At 37.8% G+C, this 18,353-nt stretch overlaps 1 protein-coding gene across 5 annotated transcripts in view; it reads left to right on the top strand.

Annotated features, from left to right (window-relative positions):
• The window catches only part of LARP4B (La ribonucleoprotein 4B), a 76,387-nt gene that overhangs the window by 32,025 nt on the left and 26,009 nt on the right, over nucleotides 1–18,353 (top strand). For 3 of the 5 annotated variants that reach the window (XM_045819965.1, XM_045819963.1, XM_045819966.1), the window contains 5 exons: nucleotides 1,560–1,639; nucleotides 2,475–5,523; nucleotides 10,177–10,327; nucleotides 10,635–10,775; nucleotides 17,324–17,402. In XM_045819965.1, the coding sequence (XP_045675921.1) occupies nucleotides 1,560–1,639; nucleotides 2,475–5,523; nucleotides 10,177–10,327; nucleotides 10,635–10,775; nucleotides 17,324–17,402 (3,500 nt within the window). Of the gene's footprint in view, nucleotides 1–134; nucleotides 164–1,559; nucleotides 1,640–2,474; nucleotides 5,524–10,176; nucleotides 10,328–10,634; nucleotides 10,776–17,323; nucleotides 17,403–18,353 lie in introns of all 5 variants that reach the window. The other 2 variants (XM_045819967.1, XM_045819968.1) reach the window with 2 other exon arrangements.

The raw sequence follows: 18,353 nt of genomic DNA, 5'->3' as shown, positions 1-18,353 counted from the left end.
TGTTTCTTTAAATTACTTTGTGAGTAAGAATTGTTGAAATGAGACCTATCTAGAGGAGAACTCAATATTTTATTTCTGTGGAGAAATAATTTGCAACTAATACTACTTACAGTGCTTTCTTTGTTATTTTTAAGAGTTAATGGCCGTAACAGAATATCATGTGGTGAGTTCTTTGTCCAGCCCTGCTACTCAGCACCCCTGGCATTCCTTGCACAGATCATATCTCTGACACCAGACTTTGTAAATTTTGCATATACTATTTACCAGTTTTACAGTGTGATGCACACTTTAGGTTTTCATTGGATTGTTAAATACTTAAGCTGGAAGTACCATAAGAGACCATCTTGGTTCACAACATGTGTGTCCTTTAAAACTTACAACAAACTTAAGCATCTTTACAGAAAATAAAAGTCTTATTAAAGAGTACACCCATTTTTAAAGAGTTGGAATCAGTAGATACATATTTCACATCATTTTTTCCCACATAGCATGAGTTCATTTAGGTATTTCCTTGTACTTGGCCTGCAGTGCTTTCTTTATGTCAATAAGCCTTCATTTCTTTAGCCATTTGTTTTGGGGGACATTTATACTGTTTATTTTTTCTTGCTATTATCAATGGCATTGCTCTGACCATTTTTCTAAATGGCATTACTTAGGGCACACTGAATGTGTAGACATCTTACTTTGTGTTGTGGCTCTGAGTATTGATGCTCAGTAGTCTGCAGTTATGATTGGCAATGAGTATGCTTAGCAGTCTGATTTAGGAACCAGTCTTTAAGATTTAGTTTTTCCCGGAGTTGGACGTGCTGTGAGTCAAAGGAGAATAGCCATAGTGATGGCCAAATAAATGTGTAATTCAGGAGCAGATTTGCATTTATTTGGTGGTAATATCAATCATATTGATCATACCACCCTCTGTTCTCTTCCCCCCTCCCCAAATTTTTGAGTAATAACTATAATCCTAGCTAATTAGTGAGCACCAAAAAGTGATCCTAACTAGAGGAACTGAGACCTGAGGATGCTTAAGTAATTTCCTTAAGATTACTCAGCTAGAACTTGGCAGAAACAGGGTCTGATCCTAGGCAACCTGGGTTCAGAATCCAAAACTCAAGATAAGATAGTTCCTCTTTGGCATCTGATACTTCATTTAAAAGCAGAAACAAGTAGAAAGTAATACCAAAACCAAAACCCAGCTCTTGTCAGCTGTTTGGCAACTATTTGCATTGTCTAAGTGTTGAAATTAATTTGGGGTAAAGCTGGAGGATTTTAGGTGGGGAATAGTATGAGGTATTATAGGAAGATTATTTTGACCTTGTTGTATTAAGAAAATGGATTATAGTGAGTCAAGAATGGAAGCAAAGAAACCAAATTTAAAAACTATTATGTCATGAAGGTGAGAAATGGTGGTGGCTTAGACTAAGAGTAAGTGGAGTTCAAATTTATTTTGGAGGTAGATTCAACCAAACTACTTTGTGGATTGGATGTTGGAGATGGGGTGGGGGAAAGATAAATAAGGTTAGTTGAGCAATTTGATGGATAATGGTTTCATTTATTTTAAGATGGAAAAAACTGGAGAAGTAAAGGTGTGTGGAGGGAAAATCTACCTGACAGAAATCCAAGCGATCAATGAAGTGGGCAGGTGAGGCCAGTTGGACTGCAGTAGAGAAGTTGGAGCCTGAGATGTAAATTTGAAATAAACAAGAAGATGTTTCACTATATTTTTTATATAGAAAAGACTATTAAAACTATTTTATATATATATATATGTTTTGCTACTTTATTACATCCTCTTCTACCCTCTACAAACATACTTCAAAAAAAGTTACGTATTTACTTCTTAAAGTAAATCCTAGACAACATGCTCTTCACCATAAACATTTCAACATCCATCTCTGAAAGACACCACTACAATTCTGTGCCTAGCACTTTTATTTCTGAATGCCCACAGCTGTTATTTCTTGCAGAAAATTAGTTATAAGTACCTCTACCTTTAAAGAGCAAATTTTTATTTATTTATTTTTTGTGTGTGTACTATACAAGCTACCTTCTTTGGTTGCCTTCATCTCATGCAATACAGTTCAGAGAATGCTGAAACACTAGAAAAGCAGAGGTCTGAACTTCCTTCTTCAGGCTGGGATAATAATTTTAATTACTTTTTAATTGAGTTTATGAGAGTAAAAAGAATAATATGAAAATTTTTGTTGCTGTTAAGAGTCTTTGGGTTCCATGTGTTGTTTGGGTTTTAGTGTGTGGAGTAAGTAGGATTGTGTTAGGCAGGGGCTGTTGTAATTAGGATTTTGGATTTGAGTGGCGGGGACATGTGACTGCTGTGCAAGGGGTTATTTTTGGTGTCTGGGTGTTGGCATCTCATCAGAAACCATGGAGAGTTAGTATGAGACACACTTGTGGAGTTAGACAGCGACAGGCATTGTGATGTGAGTGTTTGAACTTTTGAACATGGGCTGTTGTTTCAGCAAAGAAATAAGTGGTGACAATGACAATGAAAAAACTGGCCTGTTACAAAAATCTGTGGAAGAGAAGGAACCGGAGAACAAGATAAGTAATACTTTATCTGCATTATTTGATACGTTGGAAGGTGAGGAGCTGTACAATGTTGAACATGGAGCCAGCAGGGCAGCTGCTCAGACTGATATGTGGCCAAGGGTATTTGTGAGATCTGGGCACAAACGGACTCACAGGCCGAGACAGTTGTTCAACTCGATTTCTTCTTTAATGTGTAAGTTTCTAGCTAGGTATGAAAATTTGGAAGAGACTGACCAGAATTTAGGTACTGCTGCTATTGAGCAGGCCTGTGAGACTGTCTGCAAGGGTGTGTGTGTGGACACCACCGATAGCACATGGGGTTTCTCTGCAGGTGTTGGTTCTGAAGAGGATGAGTGTCTTTCACATGTTCCGGGGCCTTCTGACCAGGGTGTTCAGGAAGGAGCCCTTGTAAATAACCATCTGTGCCATCACGTCATCACTTGTAAAAGCTCTGTGGTAGAGGAAGAAATTGCAGTAAATGTTCATATCAGTTGTGATAGTGAGAATAATGCTTTAGGTGTGTTTGATAGGGAGATGAAGTTTGCAAACCCCATTTGTGTGGATCACAAACAATGCTGGAATTCAAGAGAGAACAAGTTTTACAGTATCTCTGTTATAGATCCTGGCAGCCTGGACAGTAACGACAAGCCGTGTGCACGCAGGTGTGGAGCAGCTGCAACAGAAGAGAGCCGCTCAGCTGTCAATTTTGAGGGGGTGTGCAGAGGGGCCTGGCCTCCAGATAATGTTGCTCAAGGTCTGGGGGACTTAGAGGCACCACAGGAAAAGCTGTCCTCTCATGGCCTGCAGGGTCCTACTGAAGTGAAGGAAGTCTCTAATGAGAAAACTAAGCCTAGTTCTGAACTTTTGACTGGCAGTGACCCATCATGTAAAATAAATACTGGTGAAATGCAGGCTGAGTCTTTAAGGGCAGACACTTACACTGGCTTCTCTAAAGATTACACAGAAAGTGGTGCCTCACTTAATATTGGCAGAATACCTGAATCAAATACTAACATAGACACTGACTCACTAGAATGTATGTGTGCCATCCCTGAAGAAGGGGAGAGCCGTTGCTCAGCACTAGTCAGTCCAGTGGGTGACTCACATGGTAATCTAATTAATGACACTTCCAATGTTGAACAAAATGGTGAATCTGAGGCTATAAAAGCTAGTGTAGATCAGAGTTTAAGTTCTGAAAAAGTAGGCGAAAAGAACTTGATAAAATCTGTGAAAGATAGTGATTGTTCCAATTTAGATGTTAACAGATCAGACAACTCAGAAAGATATATCACTTCAGTGAGCTTTAGAAGTGAGTGTCTTCCTGTTCACCCTAATTTCCAAGAAGCAGCTCCTGACAGATGTGATGATCCCAGACCTGAACACCTGGGACCAGCCATGATGGAGAGGCAGTACGGTGGTGATCACAACCTAAGAACTAGGAGCACTCAGCTTGTGAGTGAAGAATTGGCTTTGCAGCCTGAAAATAGTTCATCTTATCAAGATGAGGATCATGGTACAAGGGTTTTTGAAAGGAGATCTTTGAGTCATAAAGATCTGTATGCAGATACTGGGGCCAGCATAGCCCAGGCTCAGATTTGTGATTTAACCTGTGCAGTGCGAACAGCAAACGTGGAGGGCTTATGTCAAACAACAAACACCTCAGACCTCAGGAGTTCACAGGAAATGTCCCTGAACAGTGAGACTCCTGATGACCCCAGATGTGTTCAGAGTAACTTTATGTCCTCTGCATTTATTTTCACCTGCAGTGAAGAAGAAGAGAGTGAAAGAGGCCTGAATCATAAAACAGAAGATGAACTGTGTGTGAAGAGTTCAGGGAGTGGCCCTCACAAACTAGAAAATGGTGAAAAACAACCACTAAAGGCTAATCAGAGAGAGACAAGTAAAAATGATATAGAAAATGTCAAGTTAGACTCTAAAACAGTCTTTTACTGGGAAACAAATAAACTAAAATGCAAGGTAGTGCCCGGTCAGGACATAATGGCTTGCGTTAGTTCTAGTATAACAACCCCCTCTGATTTTGAAACAAATCAAATAGAAAAACATGAAACCTGCAGAGTGAATAACTGCAGACATGAAGATCTTCATCTTGTACCATCTGCGAGTTCAGGTACGCAGGTGTCAGGAGCAGAGGAGACTCGCTCTTGTAACTGTGGTGAAGGTCCAGAACAGGAGCAGGTTTCCTGCACATGCACTGAAGTCTCTGTGGATGCCTTAGGTACTGGTGCAGTGACAGGGCACAAACCAAAACTCATAGGGGAAGAGGTGGAAGAGGGACGTTACAGGGAAAGAGACAACAATGACTCCAGCAGCAGCTACTGCAGAAGTACATGTGGGACAAGCACATGTGCACAAAGAAATGCCACAGCTACAGTTAATAGACCTACATTAAACAGTGAAGTTTTTGTGGCAAGTTCAAGGGCAAATTTTGGAGAAATGGAGTTACATGACACTCTTGATGGTTATTCTTGCTTGGCTGGTGTGGATCCTGCCCAAGTGGACAGACATACAGCTATTCCTCATGATGTACTGCAGGCAGTTCCTTTCAACCCAGGTGACAGCAAAGAAATAGTAGTACCAAGTAGTGAGGACCATGTTTTATCATTCTCAGAAGATGCTGTAAATATATTTGAAAATCCCTTAAAGGGGGATTTGCAGAGCTTCCCAGAAGAACTGTACTCCCAGTTTTTGAATGAACTTTCCTATTACCCTGTAGGAGGGTTGGCAAATCAGATGTTTTCTGAAAGCCTGGCAGATGGTTGTAGATATCCAGTGGGCTGTCTGTGGACTAACACAGTTGTGAAAGGTGCACTAGAAGATGAACAAATACTTAGTGGGGACCTGCACAGTCAGCCACAAGACTTCGAGATCTCTTCCTTTTGGATGGAAAAGCTCCCTTATCAGCTACCAGTGGCAGAAGATGGTATTATTTGGGGATGGCAAAATAGAGGTGCACAGTTAGTAAGTATGTTTTATCAGTTTTATTATTGTGCTGTGATATACTAATCTTTTTTATTGCTTTTAGCTTAAAATTAACAAAGATTTATTCTAAACAATGGGCAGTTGTTTGAATCTTTATGTAAAGCTGTTGGTTATATTTTTGTATTGGAGACTATGAATTCAGTTCAGTGTTTGGTGTGTTATAGTCAGACTTTGTGTCAACTCTTGTTAGCACTAAACCTGTACTGCTGGTGGTCAGATGCAGCTTTGTGCAGATCATCTTTTGTTTGTGGACTTTGCATGTATATACTTGTGAAGGCTGACATGCCCAGTCCTGTCCTTCCTCATCACCAGTCTCTTGCTGGAACAACAAGCTTTTGACCCATTAGATGTTTAAAGTTGTTTCTAAAAGGTGACACTTGCAGTGTGTATATGAATTAAATCTGTGATTTCTGCTACTTTTTATGGTAACTGTTTAACTCAGGTAAAATTTGCTACTTTTAATTTGCTCTGGAATCTTGCTCTGTCTCCTTTCTGTCAGAAACATCTGCAGAGCTCTTCAGACCTCGGTGCTCAGGCTCTGCTCATTTGGAAGAACCTTCACAGATGATTCTGCAATGGGTAGCTAATTTGGGCACCTTTCTAGAAATTCTGTAATAAATGCAAAATCAATAAATGGAAACTTGGTCTTGCTTTTAAAGCAGTCGTTTTTTGGACATGTATGAGATTGAAAGGACATACTTGTAACAAAATCTCATTTATGTAAACAGTAGTTTATTATTAGTGATTTTTGTTGCATTAGGCAATAAAAATGTTTGGTAATAGGCAATGTAATGTTAAAGAGTATAAATGTTAATTAATGCCTATTATAGGGAAATAAACACGCAGAAATTAAGTCCTATAATTTAGGTAATTATCCATTAACCTTTTTTTTTTTCCTTTTCATGCCCACATTTGGGAGTTTTAGCATAGTTACGTTCCAGTTAGTTTTGTTTATTAAATAATTATAAAGGCAAACACTATAAAACTAGACCTTTAAATTATGTGCATGTAATAGTTTATATAAATGGGCATAATTAACAATTGTCTGCTAATTTCAGTGTTTGGAACATTAATGTAGAGTGCACATGAGTCCTGTTGCTGTCCTGCTCTTCTACCTCTATATGAGGTACATGTGTACTGTTCTGAATCAGCGTTTCCATTATGAGATATACCCAAAGAGCATTCTAATTTAACATACTACATTTAAGGACAGTTATTTGTTTTTTTTTTCAGAATTACAGTTTTCATAGTGCTTGTACGGACATTTTTTAAATAATAATCTATATATAGCAGTTGTTACTCCATTTTACAAATCAAGAGCCAGAAGTACAGAGACTGCATGACTCTAATGCCAGTGAATTGCTTTGAATTAAGCCTACTTAGTGGCAAATCCAGGAAATCTGAGCTAATTTGAAATAAATGTACATGTTTTTCTTTCCTTTTATTTTCTTACCTATCTTATGTTCTCTACCTGCCTTTCCCTTCCCGATACTAGTTATTCTGATTTCTATTTGGTAACTTGTCAGTGGGACCATTCTGTCTCATGTTGAGAAAAAAAATAAATTTATGAGCTGTTAGGTTATTTTTTTAATGGAGCATTGTTTAGGGGGTAGAAGAATTCTTTTAGTGTCAGATTTAGGGATGCTGTACTCTCCAAGGAGTAACATTGGTCATTTAAGTGAAATTGCTTCAAAACATGCTTTTTAAGGTCACCTCACTTCTGGTTCTGATGATCATTGCTTAGCCATGATTTTCAGTGGAAAAATAAGACTCAGGTGGCTAAGACTTAGTTGGCCAAGCAGGTGAAACTTGAGTTGTTGATAATCACTTGGCATTCCATGTAATTGTAGGAAAATAACCACATTTCAAAGAAATAAGTTCAGTAAGTTATTTCTTATGTGAATTACAAAAAGTTAATGAACTCTTGATAGTTTTTTGTGTGTTTTTTTTGCTAATGTTTTCTGCCACTGTTTTCTGATTATCATCATTTTTGGGGTCAGGCTACTTAACCTGTCTCTGCCTTGGTTTTCTTATTTGTGAAATGGAGGCAGTGATTGCTACTACCTGATAGGATTGTCATGATTAAATACAAGTAAATACATAGAATATCTTGGTACCTAGCACACTCTCCAGTGTTAGTTGTCATGTCATTAGGTCTTAATTATAAGTCTCCCTCTTTTCATTCTTTGTCACATCTCAGAGTATCTTTTGAATACTGATTAATTGCTTATAATTGTGAAGTCCCTAGTAGTTGATTTGGATTTGCGTATCTACTACTTATGAAGTAGTCAATTACATGAGGGTATATGGTTCTATTTGGATGTGGCAAAAAACCTTGCACAGAATGTCAAATAGTGGAAAGTATAGTTTTCTATATTATTACTTTATTAAATATTCAGCATATTTCTCAAGCACCTGTGTAGTGAATTCTGAACTGCTAGGTATTAGCAATGCATTGGTGAACCAAATGGACATCCAAGAATTTGTGGGCTTGTGGGAAAGACAGACCAGGCACATTCTAGCAGTGCGAGGTCTGTGGGAGACTAGCCTGCTGCGGACCTGAGGCTCTCAGAGTGTTGTTCACCTCTAGGATAAAGTGTGATCTGTACTAGGGAACTTCAAAATATGCATTGGTGAAGTAGTACAGGCAGCTGCAGAAGGTGCTAAAAATGGAAAAGACCGATGTTGGTTAGTATTAGAAGTTAAGAGAATGTATAGTACATACAAAAGATCAGGGGAGTCAGTTCCTTGGATGGAAGAGCACTAACCTAGGGGATCTTGGTGTGTGTTGCCTGGTAGAAAGAGAGCAGTTATAATTAGAGAGTGGTATACACAAGTGCTAGAAAAGGAAAGAGAATAGAGGAATGAGTTAAGAAAAAAACAAATGGTAAAGGTGTGAATGCTGAGACAGATAGTAGTGGTATCTTAGATGTGGAATACCTGCTACATTGCTCTTTGCTTATGAAGGCTGTGTCTGCTTTGTTCCATCCTGTTGGCTTCCTGCTGTGCCTGGCACTTACTGAGCGTTTGGGAGTGTTCATTGGAGACATAAGGGGATGACAGAGACAACTAGAGAAACACTTTGTGTAGAAGCAGAGGCCAAAATGAACTGGAACTTGTCGGTGCCATGTAAGGAAGGGGATTAAAGACTTAGTGCTTGTTGAGTATAGAATACTTAAAGGAAGGGGGAGCCCAGTTCTTTGCCCTTTCACCAATACCTAAAAAGTAAAAAAGAGTTCCAGGTAGGCACTCACTGAGGCATTTGGTTTTGTGGGCATGATGTTCATTGTCCTTGCCTCCTACATATGAATAAAGTAGATACCATGGTTTTAACCATATCAGCCTCTGCTATCAATTTCAGAAATAGTTGTTTTTCACTGCAAACTTTAATCACCTTAGCCAGAGTAAATTTGTTTTGTCTTTTTAAGATTGTTAATTCAGCCCTGACTGGTGTACCTCAGTGGATTGAGTGCTGGCCTGCAAACCAAAGAGTTGTTGGTTCAATTCCCAGTCAGGGCACATGCCTAGATTGTGGGCCAGGTCCCCAGTAGGGGGTGCTCAAGAGGCAACCACACATTGATGTTTCCCCTTCTCTCTCTCCCCCTCCTTTCCCCTCTCTAAAGATTTTTAAAATCTTTTTTAAAAAAAGATTGTTAATTCACATGTGGTTTCTTTGATTGCTTATCTTGACCATGTTTTGTGCACACTAGGAGAACTCATTGGGTAATATGTGCACCTCTTTGGACCTGCACAGCAAGGCTATACTCAGCTCAGAGCTCCTGCTGGGCACAATTGAGGGCTCCTAGGACCTGGTCCCTCCCTTTAGAAGCTCTGGCCCCTATACAGTGGGGTCAGCTCTGGTAGCTGGGAAAAGGTGTATAATTTGGCTCTGATTGCTGAATGATTGTGGCAGCAGAACTGGAGTTAGTTTGGGGAACAGCTGTCCTTGAGATGACATTAACTTTTCCTTAGACTTGTGGAGCTGCTCAAGGTTTGTGAGCAGAAGAAAAATTGGAGTGGTTATAGGTTTGATAAGGTGCCCTGGAAAAGGTCTCACCAATCCCTAAAGGAGGTGAAGGTGAGAGCCATGTGAGTATCAGTGAGAGTGGAGTGTCTGGTGTGGAGTGTAAGTGGCTGGTGTGTCTAGACAGTAGGAGGCCAGTGATTCTGGAAATGAGCAGGGTCCCAGAGGTGCCACATTAGGCACCCCTCTGACAGACCTTTGTGTATGGAGGAACTTTCATTTTCTACATCCTTTGCTTATGTGAGCTTTATTTTCAAATTTTATCCATCTATATTCCATTCAGATTTGCAATTCCAGAAATTGCATTGGGTAGTCTAGGGCAGAGATGGTAATTGGATCAGCAGTTATTTTTCTGTTACATGTCTCTAGAGAGCCTTGCACAGTAGGAACTTAGATTGTAATGATGAATTGAGTTGAGTTCTGAGTGCATCCACTTTTGTTACTGTTACCCCGATTTCATCCTCATAGTATGTGTAGATAGGCTAAGCCTTTTTAGAATAAATTCTCTTACATAGATGTGTTTTAACTCCGAATAAGTACAACTGCATTTGATTAGAATTTGGATAGAAATATATATATATATATATATCTCTCAATTTTTTTCTTAGGTACCAACAGCCAAGGTTTCAGAACTAAACCCCAATGCAAAAGTGTGGGGGACGCCGGTGTTACATTTGGAGGCAGGTAGTTCAGCGGACGGTAGTGTGAGTGCAGCCTGGGAGGACACACCTGACCAGTGCCCCAGCTATGGCCAGGAGGGTGAGTGGTGAGCCCAACGCCATGAGAAGCAGCTTTACTCTCCAGGCTTGGTTTTTGTTTTCCTTTTAATCCATCTTTAAGAAATTGTTATACTTGAACAACAATTAAAATTAAATTAAATTAAATTTAAAAAAGAGAAATTATTAATTAAAATTTGTATCCTGGTTTGTGACACTATTTAAGAGCCATGTGATCTTTCACCACCAACTTAAAAAATTAAAGTAACTGCAAATATAAATTTTTGTTTTGTTTTAAGAGAAAGTTACTCTTTTAACTTTTCTTTTTGGGGTAAAATTCCTAATTACAGAATTGGATGTCAGTGGTGATGGTGACAAAAGTCATGAGAACGCAGCACTGTCAGACTTACAGGAGCCGGATCAAACAGCCATGAACACTTTGGCTTTGGATCACTCAGAATATGAATCTCTGCCTGAAAACAGCGAAACAGGTAAAGATACTTTATGAAATCATTGTCATCTAGAATAAGGGCTTATTTTATGTTGCCTTTTTGTTTGTTTGTTTTTTAATCCTCACTGGAGGCCTCTCCCCCCCCACCCCATTACTTTTTTAGAGAGAGGAATGAGGGGAGAGGGAGAAACATCAATGTGGGTAAGAAACATTGATTGGCTGCCTCTTGAACACGTCCCAACCAGGGATCAAACCCACAACCTGGGCATGTGCCCTAACCAGGAGTCAAACCCACGACCTTTGGTCAGTAGGACAATGCTCCAACCAACTGAGCCGCCAGCTAGGGCTTATGTTGCTTTTAAAAATTCAGCTTCTTAAGTATTTCCCTGCACAACGTGCCTATCATTACTTCCTTTGATTCTACCTTAAACTCATTCCTGTGTGGACAGAGATGAAGTGTTTTGGTCGGGGAAGGCATCATGGAAAAAGTGTGAGACCTGAGCACCTCCTGTAATGCGAGTCCCATTGCACTGAGAGAAGCAGTAGATCTACCATGGGGCAAAATGTGAGAGCACAGACAGGGAACGTTAATGTGAAATTGAGAGTCAAGCCCAAAAGAAGTTGTTTTTTTTTTGTTTGTTTGTTTTGTTTTTTTAAGGGCTGTTTAAAGCTATTTTCAGAAGAGAAGAACAAAGAGAAGAGAGCAATTCTCTTTTGGGTGCCTAGATGGGGAAGGTATAGAAATGCCTGTAGGTTATGGGACACCAAAGTTCACCTCCAGGTTTGTCTCTGACATAATCTAAAACCCCCACATACCTAAGAGGCAGGCTGCATTCTCATTGACAGTTGAATGGAGCAGCTTGAGTGAAAGGAATGACTCCCCTAAGTTGGCTAGCCAGAGCTGATGCAGGTGAAGTGTGCTTAGTCTTTCAGGCGATTCTGTCTAAAGATACACTTGATTTAGACGTGGTATGTGAATAGAAAGCACCTTCCCTTTCTGTGTGACGTTTTCACTACCAAACGTTATGTTACGTACAAGAGGTACACAGTAAGCACCATGTAAGTGTTTGGCATCACGTATTTGTTTATTTTTCCCCTCAAAGGGTGACATTGATGAAGACTTTGTCTGCAGTATTGCTAATTTGGCTAGTACTGGATGAATGCCTCCACTGACCTCTGTAATCTCCCATGGCCCGCTTTGCACCTTATTTCCCTCCTCACTATTCCTGATCACCCCAATGATAATTTCATTACTTCCTTCGTAGTTGCTTAGCAAATGCTTCAAACTTGCTTAAATATTCTCTACGTACTATGTGCCTATTCCTGAGTGGATAGATATGTGTGGCTGAACAAAACTACCTAGCAGTATGCAGTGGTGTTGCTTTAAGTTATGATCACAAACTTCCACTGGGTCCTTAGCATGGCCCACAGTGGCCCAGGGAAGTCACCCTTCTGGACATCTGTTTCACAATATCTGGTCTCACCTCAGACCCAGTACTCTCTTCTTTGTTATTTTTGGGTGTAGGGCCTCTTGAAACATAATTGTTATAAAATAAACATTATATATTTAAAGTGTATCCCAGCTTTTGTATAAGCTTTATTTTTCCTAGATTAAAGCAAAATATTTATTGCATTATGAAATTGATTTGGTAACTCTTCCATTCCTCATTGATTTTTCTATCAAATGTGATATATACCTATAAAACAATCACCACAATCAAGATCAGTGCTTCTTTTACTCGGCTTACTAATTTTAAGGTTCATGTTGTAATACTCACAAATTGTTCATTTTTTTGTTTCTGAAGAGTATTATTCCATTATTAACCAGTATATTTTTCCATTTATCTGTTGATGAATACTTGGATTTGTTTCTAGGCTGTGGCTATTGCAAATAAAGCTGCTGTGCACATTTATAAGCAAGACTTTGTATGAACACATGTTTCTGTTTCTCTTGGATAAATATGTAGACATGGAATAGATGGTCATCCAGTAGGCATATATTTATCTGCTTAGGGAATGGTGAAGCTATCCTGGCCAGGTGGCTCAGTAGGTTGGGGGATCGTCATGCACACAAGTAGTCCTCAACCCTTTTGTCACCAGGGACTGATTTAGTGGAAGACATTTTTTCCACGGACTGGTTTGGGGAGAGGCAGGATGGTTTTGGGTGATTCAAGTGTATTACATTCAGGTTCACCTCCTGCTGTGTGGCCCAGTTTCTAACAGGCCACAGACCTGTACTGGTTCATGGCCTGGAGGTTGGGGACCTCTGCAAAAGAAATGGTGAAGCTGTGTCCCGTAGTGCCTCCCTTTGTGTTTCCACCAGCAATGGATCAGAGATCTAGCTGCCCCATACCCTCACCAACACTGATATGGTCATTCTTTTTAATTTTAGCCATTCTAAAAGGTAGGTAGTAGAGTCTTACTGTATTCTTAATTTGTACTTTCCTAATGTCCAATGGTGTCAAGCATACTTTCATAAGCATCTGTCGTTTGATGAAGGGCCCATTCAAGTCTTGCCCATTCTCTTATTGGGCTGCTTTATTAATTGCATTTTGAGAATTTTTTTTTTTTTTTGGATACAAGTCCTTATCAGATACATGATTTGCAAATACAGTCTCCTAGTCTGTTGCTTGCCTTTTTGTTTTCCTAATAGTTTCAGCTTTTGAAAAGCAGAAGTTTACAATTTTTTTATATAGTACAGTTTATTCGTTTTTTTTCTTTTATGGAACTTGCTTTGGTGTTGTATCTAAGAAATCTTTGCTTAATGCTAGTCACAAAAGTTTTCTCCTAGAACTTGTATGACTTTAAGTTTTATATTTTCTAGGCCTATGGGCAATTTCAAGTTAATTTTTGTGTATATTGTGAAGTATGGAGCAAAGTTATTTTTTCCCCCACATGTAGAAATGCACCATTTGCCAGAAAGGTTCTCCTTTCTTCACTGCACTGCATTTGTATCATTGTCAGAACCATCTGTCCATACGTGTGTGGGTTTATCTCTAGCCTGTCTCTTGTGTTCCATTGATCCGTTAGTCTGTTTTGACAACAGTGCCACGGTGTTTTGATTACTGTAAGTAACTCTTAAAAACAGGTAGTGTTAGCCTTCTCATTTTCTTCATTTTCAGAGTTATTTTGGCTTTTCTAGATCCTTTCCATTTTCATACAAATTAGAATAAGCTGGTAACTGTAAAATGCTGAGATTTTTATTGAGATTGCATTAAATTGATAGCACAATTGCAGAAAATCAACATCTTTAAATATAGTACTCATGAGCAAGGTATATGTTTCTACTTGTTTAGGTCTTCTTTGATTTCTCTTGGCTGGTTTTTTTTTTTTTTTTAAGATTTTATTTATTTATTTATTTTTTTAGAGAGGGAAGGGAGGAAGAAAGAGAGAGAAACACCAATGTGCGGTTGCTGGGGGCCGTGGCCTGCAACCCAGGCACATGCCCAGACTGGGAATTTTGGTTCGTAGTACGCGTTCAATCCACTGAGCTACGCCAGCCAGGGCTTTTGTTTGTTTTTTATAGTTTTCAGTATATTAGTCTTTAACGTCTTTTGTCCAAGTTGTTCTTGAGTATTTATATTTTTTGCTGCTGTTGTGATTTTTAAAAATTTAATTTGCAATTGTTTGTCATCAGTAGATAGAAATATTAATTTTTATAAATTGATATACTTGCAAACTTGCTAAGTTGACGTCTTCATTTTCGAAACTGTAGATTATACTGCATTTTCAACAGAGATGTGAATTTATCTGTGAATAAATTCAGTGTTATTCCCTAGCCAGTCTGGTATCTTTTATTCTTTATCTTGTATGATGCACTAGATAGATCCTTCATTAAAAGGGGAGCAAATGTAGTGAGTGCAAACATCTGACTGATCTTAGTGGGAAAACAGTCAGTCTTCCTATTGAGTATAATGTTAGTTTTTTTTTTTAAGATTTTATTAATTTATTTTAGACAGAGGGGAAGGACTAGAGAAAGAGAGGGAAAGAAACATCAATGTGTAGTTGCCTCTCACGTGCCCCCACTGGGTACCTGACTTGACCCACAACCCAGGCATGTGCCCTGACTGGGAATTGAACCAATGACCCTTGGTTCACGGGCTAGTGCTCAGTCCACTGAGCCATACCAGCCAGGGCAATGTTAGTTATTTTTACATGCATGTTAATGAGGTATCTTTTGTTATTATTTGTTGGGGACTTTTATGAGGAATGGTTCTTGCAATATGTCTTGTTTTTCCTCCATCTGTGGCAATGGTCATATATTTTTTCTTTCTTAGTGTGTTAAAGGTGAATTATACTGATTGGTTTTTCAAATGTTTAACCAAACTTAAATTCCTGGGATAAGCCTCACTAGATCATGATGTAACACATTTGATAGATTGTTGGATTAGATTGCAAAATTATGATTAGAATTTTTATATCTGTGTTCATGAGTAGTATTGGTCTGTAGTTTTCTTTTTGAGATATTCTTTCCTATTCAGTTTTTGGGTGATTTTATTATTTCTTCCTTAAATTAAAAAGTGAAGCCATGTGGGCCTAGAGTTTTGTTGGTGGGAAAGTTTTAAGCTACAACTTTTGGGAGTTTATGTATATATGTATGTATGTATGTATTTTATGTGGGTCTTCTTGGGTTATGTATTTCTTTTTCAGGGAGCTTTGGTTACTTGTACATACCAGAGATTTGGACCAGTTCATTTAATTGTGCAAGTTACTGTATATGAGCTGCTCATGTTATTCTGTTTATCTTTTTAATCTGTAGAATCTATCATATCACTCACTTCTGTTATTGGTAATTTGTGTCTTCTCTTTTTCCCCCTTGATCAAACTGGTAGAGGTTTGTCAATTTTGTTGATCTTCTCAAGAAAATCATTGTTAGGTTTCATTAATTTTCCTCAACTGTTTTTTCTTTTCTTCATTTCATTAATTTTTTCCCCTAATCTATATAATATACTTTCTTCTGGTAACTTTGGGTTTAATTTGTTCTCTTTTTTTTTTAGTATCTGGTAAGACAAAAGCCATTTTTCTTTAGTAATATAGCCATCTACTTCTATAAGTTTCCTCTTCAGTACTACTTTAGCACAGTCTTATAGATTGTGATGTCTTTCTTTTAAAATTCAGTTCCAAATTCTTATTTTTTTCCACTCTGCAGGTACTTCAGAAGTATTTTTGCTTAGTTTCTAGATATTTAGGGATTTTCCAGTGAATGTTTTTTTTTTATTTCTAATTTAATCTCATTGTAGTCAAAGGACATACTTTGTATGACTTGAATCTCTTTGAATTTAGTTAAATGTACTGTGCCCCAAAGTATAGGCAATCTAAACATTCCTTTTGCACTAAAGAAGAATGCATTTTGCTGTTGTTGTGGGGGTGTTCTATAAATATCAGTCAGGTCTAGTTTGGTGATAGTGTTGTTCAAGTTTACTATATTTCTAGTTTCTGTCTACTTGTATCAGTTATTAAGAGAGGTAGGTATTCTATCAGTTCTTAGATTTGTCTGTTTCTCCTTTTAGTTCTCCCAGTTTTTGCTTCATGTATTTTGGAGCCCTGTTTTAAGATTAGTATGGCCTCTTGATAAATGACTCCTCCGTCATTATGAAATGATCTTCTTTATCCCTGGTAATGGTATATCTTCTTCCATCCTTTTAACCTCTTTGGGTATTTATATTTAATAAAGTACATTTCTTATAGGTAATGTAACAGTTGATCTTGTGTTTTTCTTTTTAATAAAAAGTCAAATATAATGTTCTCTGCTTTTAATTCCAGTGTTTAGAATATTAACATTTACTGTGGTAATTGTTATAGTTTGGTTTGAATCTCTCATCTTGCTATTCATTTTAGAACAGTTTTAAACTTATAGAAAAATTGAGAAAATTGAGTACAGAGAGTTCCCATAGACCAGGCATCCAGTTCCTTATATTCTTAACATCTCACATTATTAGTATGATATATTTGCCACACTATTGGTATATATTACCTATTCCAGGATACCACATTACATTTAGTTCTCATGTCTTCTTAGGTTCCTCTTGGCTGTAATAATTTCTTAGACTTTGCTTGTTTTTGATGACCTTGATAGTCTAGAGGAGGACTGGTCAATTATTGTGTATGCTACCCTTCTCTTTCTATTCGAATCTGTTTAATGTTTTTTTTTTTGTTTTTTTTTTTATGATCAGGGGCAGGAAGACCTCTGAGGTCTTGTGGTCTTTATCCTATCATGTTAAGGGTACATAATATCAGTATGATTTATCACTATGATGTTGACCATGACCACCTGGCTGAAGTAGGTTTATTAGGTTTCTCAACTGTAAAGTTCCCTCTTGAGGATCTGTGTATTTAGTGTTCTTAGCATTCCTATGACTCTGCAATTTCTTACCTGTGACTTTAACAATCTGGAACTTTAAAGGCTTGTTTATAAGGCTCTTGTGTAGAAATTGTGGTCCTTATGTGTGTTATTGTGTCCTTATTGTTCTTATATTCTAAACACTAGATTAATTAATATATACTGAAAACATTAGAATTGCTATACTGAATTATCTGCCTGGTAAATTTTAAGACATTTTTCCTGAGTTGATTATTATTTTTATGCAGGAGGAAATGATTCTCAACCAGAAAGCCAGGAAGACCCCCGAGAAGTACTCAAAAAAACATTGGAATTCTGCTTATCCAGGTAAGGATGGTGGTGGTTTTTCTAGTACCTAATACCTGTGATGTTGTCCATTGGCTTTTATATACAGATGTGACATTTTACATAGAAGAAGTATATATCTGTTACTGTCTATGTCTGTGTATTAGGAAATCTAGAATAGTGAGTAAGTAACATTTGACATGTAGGAGAACTGAACATAATCCTCTAGGCCAGAGTTCCCCAAAGTTGTCCACAAATTCATCTCGATGATCATTATCCAAGTTGCTTTTTGAGATTTGGGTTCCTGCGCCTCCATCCCATGCCTTAGATTTTCATCACATTAAAGTCTGAGAACAAATTCCTTATACTAGTTCTCAAAATATGTCAAACATTGCTGTAGTACCTTGTTTTATTTATACAGCACTCATATTTTTAGGTGTATTTTTTCTCCTCTGAATAATACCTTTTCTATTCGAAAGTAGAATAGAACCTTTCAAGTTCAAATGGAAGAACTGGACAAACAAGAAGATGGGATTAACTGTAATTTTTTATTTTATTTTATTTTATTTTTTTTGCGTGAGAAGATAACCTGTTGGCACATGTAAAATTTTCTATCAGTATTGGTGATTTTTCAGGTTTTTCTCTGGGTCTGCTTTAATACTTGAAAGTGTTCATCATAGGCCAAAATACCAGGAAGTAGCTCATCTTCACCCACACTTACTGGTAATCTGTGACTTACCTTGTGACCTGTAGGTCATGTTATGATCAGGTTTCCTTCTTTTTAATCCTGGTTGCTAGAAAGTGCTGGGAAGCCAGAGTTGGATCTGGTCTTTTCATATTTTTCTTATTTTATTGTCCTTTAAGGTAGATTTCCTTACTTTAAAAAATTGGATTTTGAATAAGCTACTTAAAACTCTTTAGAACAAATAAAGTATAAATACATTTTGTAGAGATTTACTTTCTCATTAGTTTTGATTGTATAAAGTGCAGTAT

This window comes from Phyllostomus hastatus, unplaced genomic scaffold (genome assembly GCF_019186645.2).
Source record: "Phyllostomus hastatus isolate PE091 unplaced genomic scaffold, TTU_PhHast_1.1 phas_scaffold_39, whole genome shotgun sequence".
Lineage (NCBI taxonomy): Eukaryota > Metazoa > Chordata > Mammalia > Chiroptera > Phyllostomidae > Phyllostomus > Phyllostomus hastatus.
Note: the sequence above shows the minus strand (reverse complement) of the source record. Positions and strands in the feature narration are given on the sequence as shown.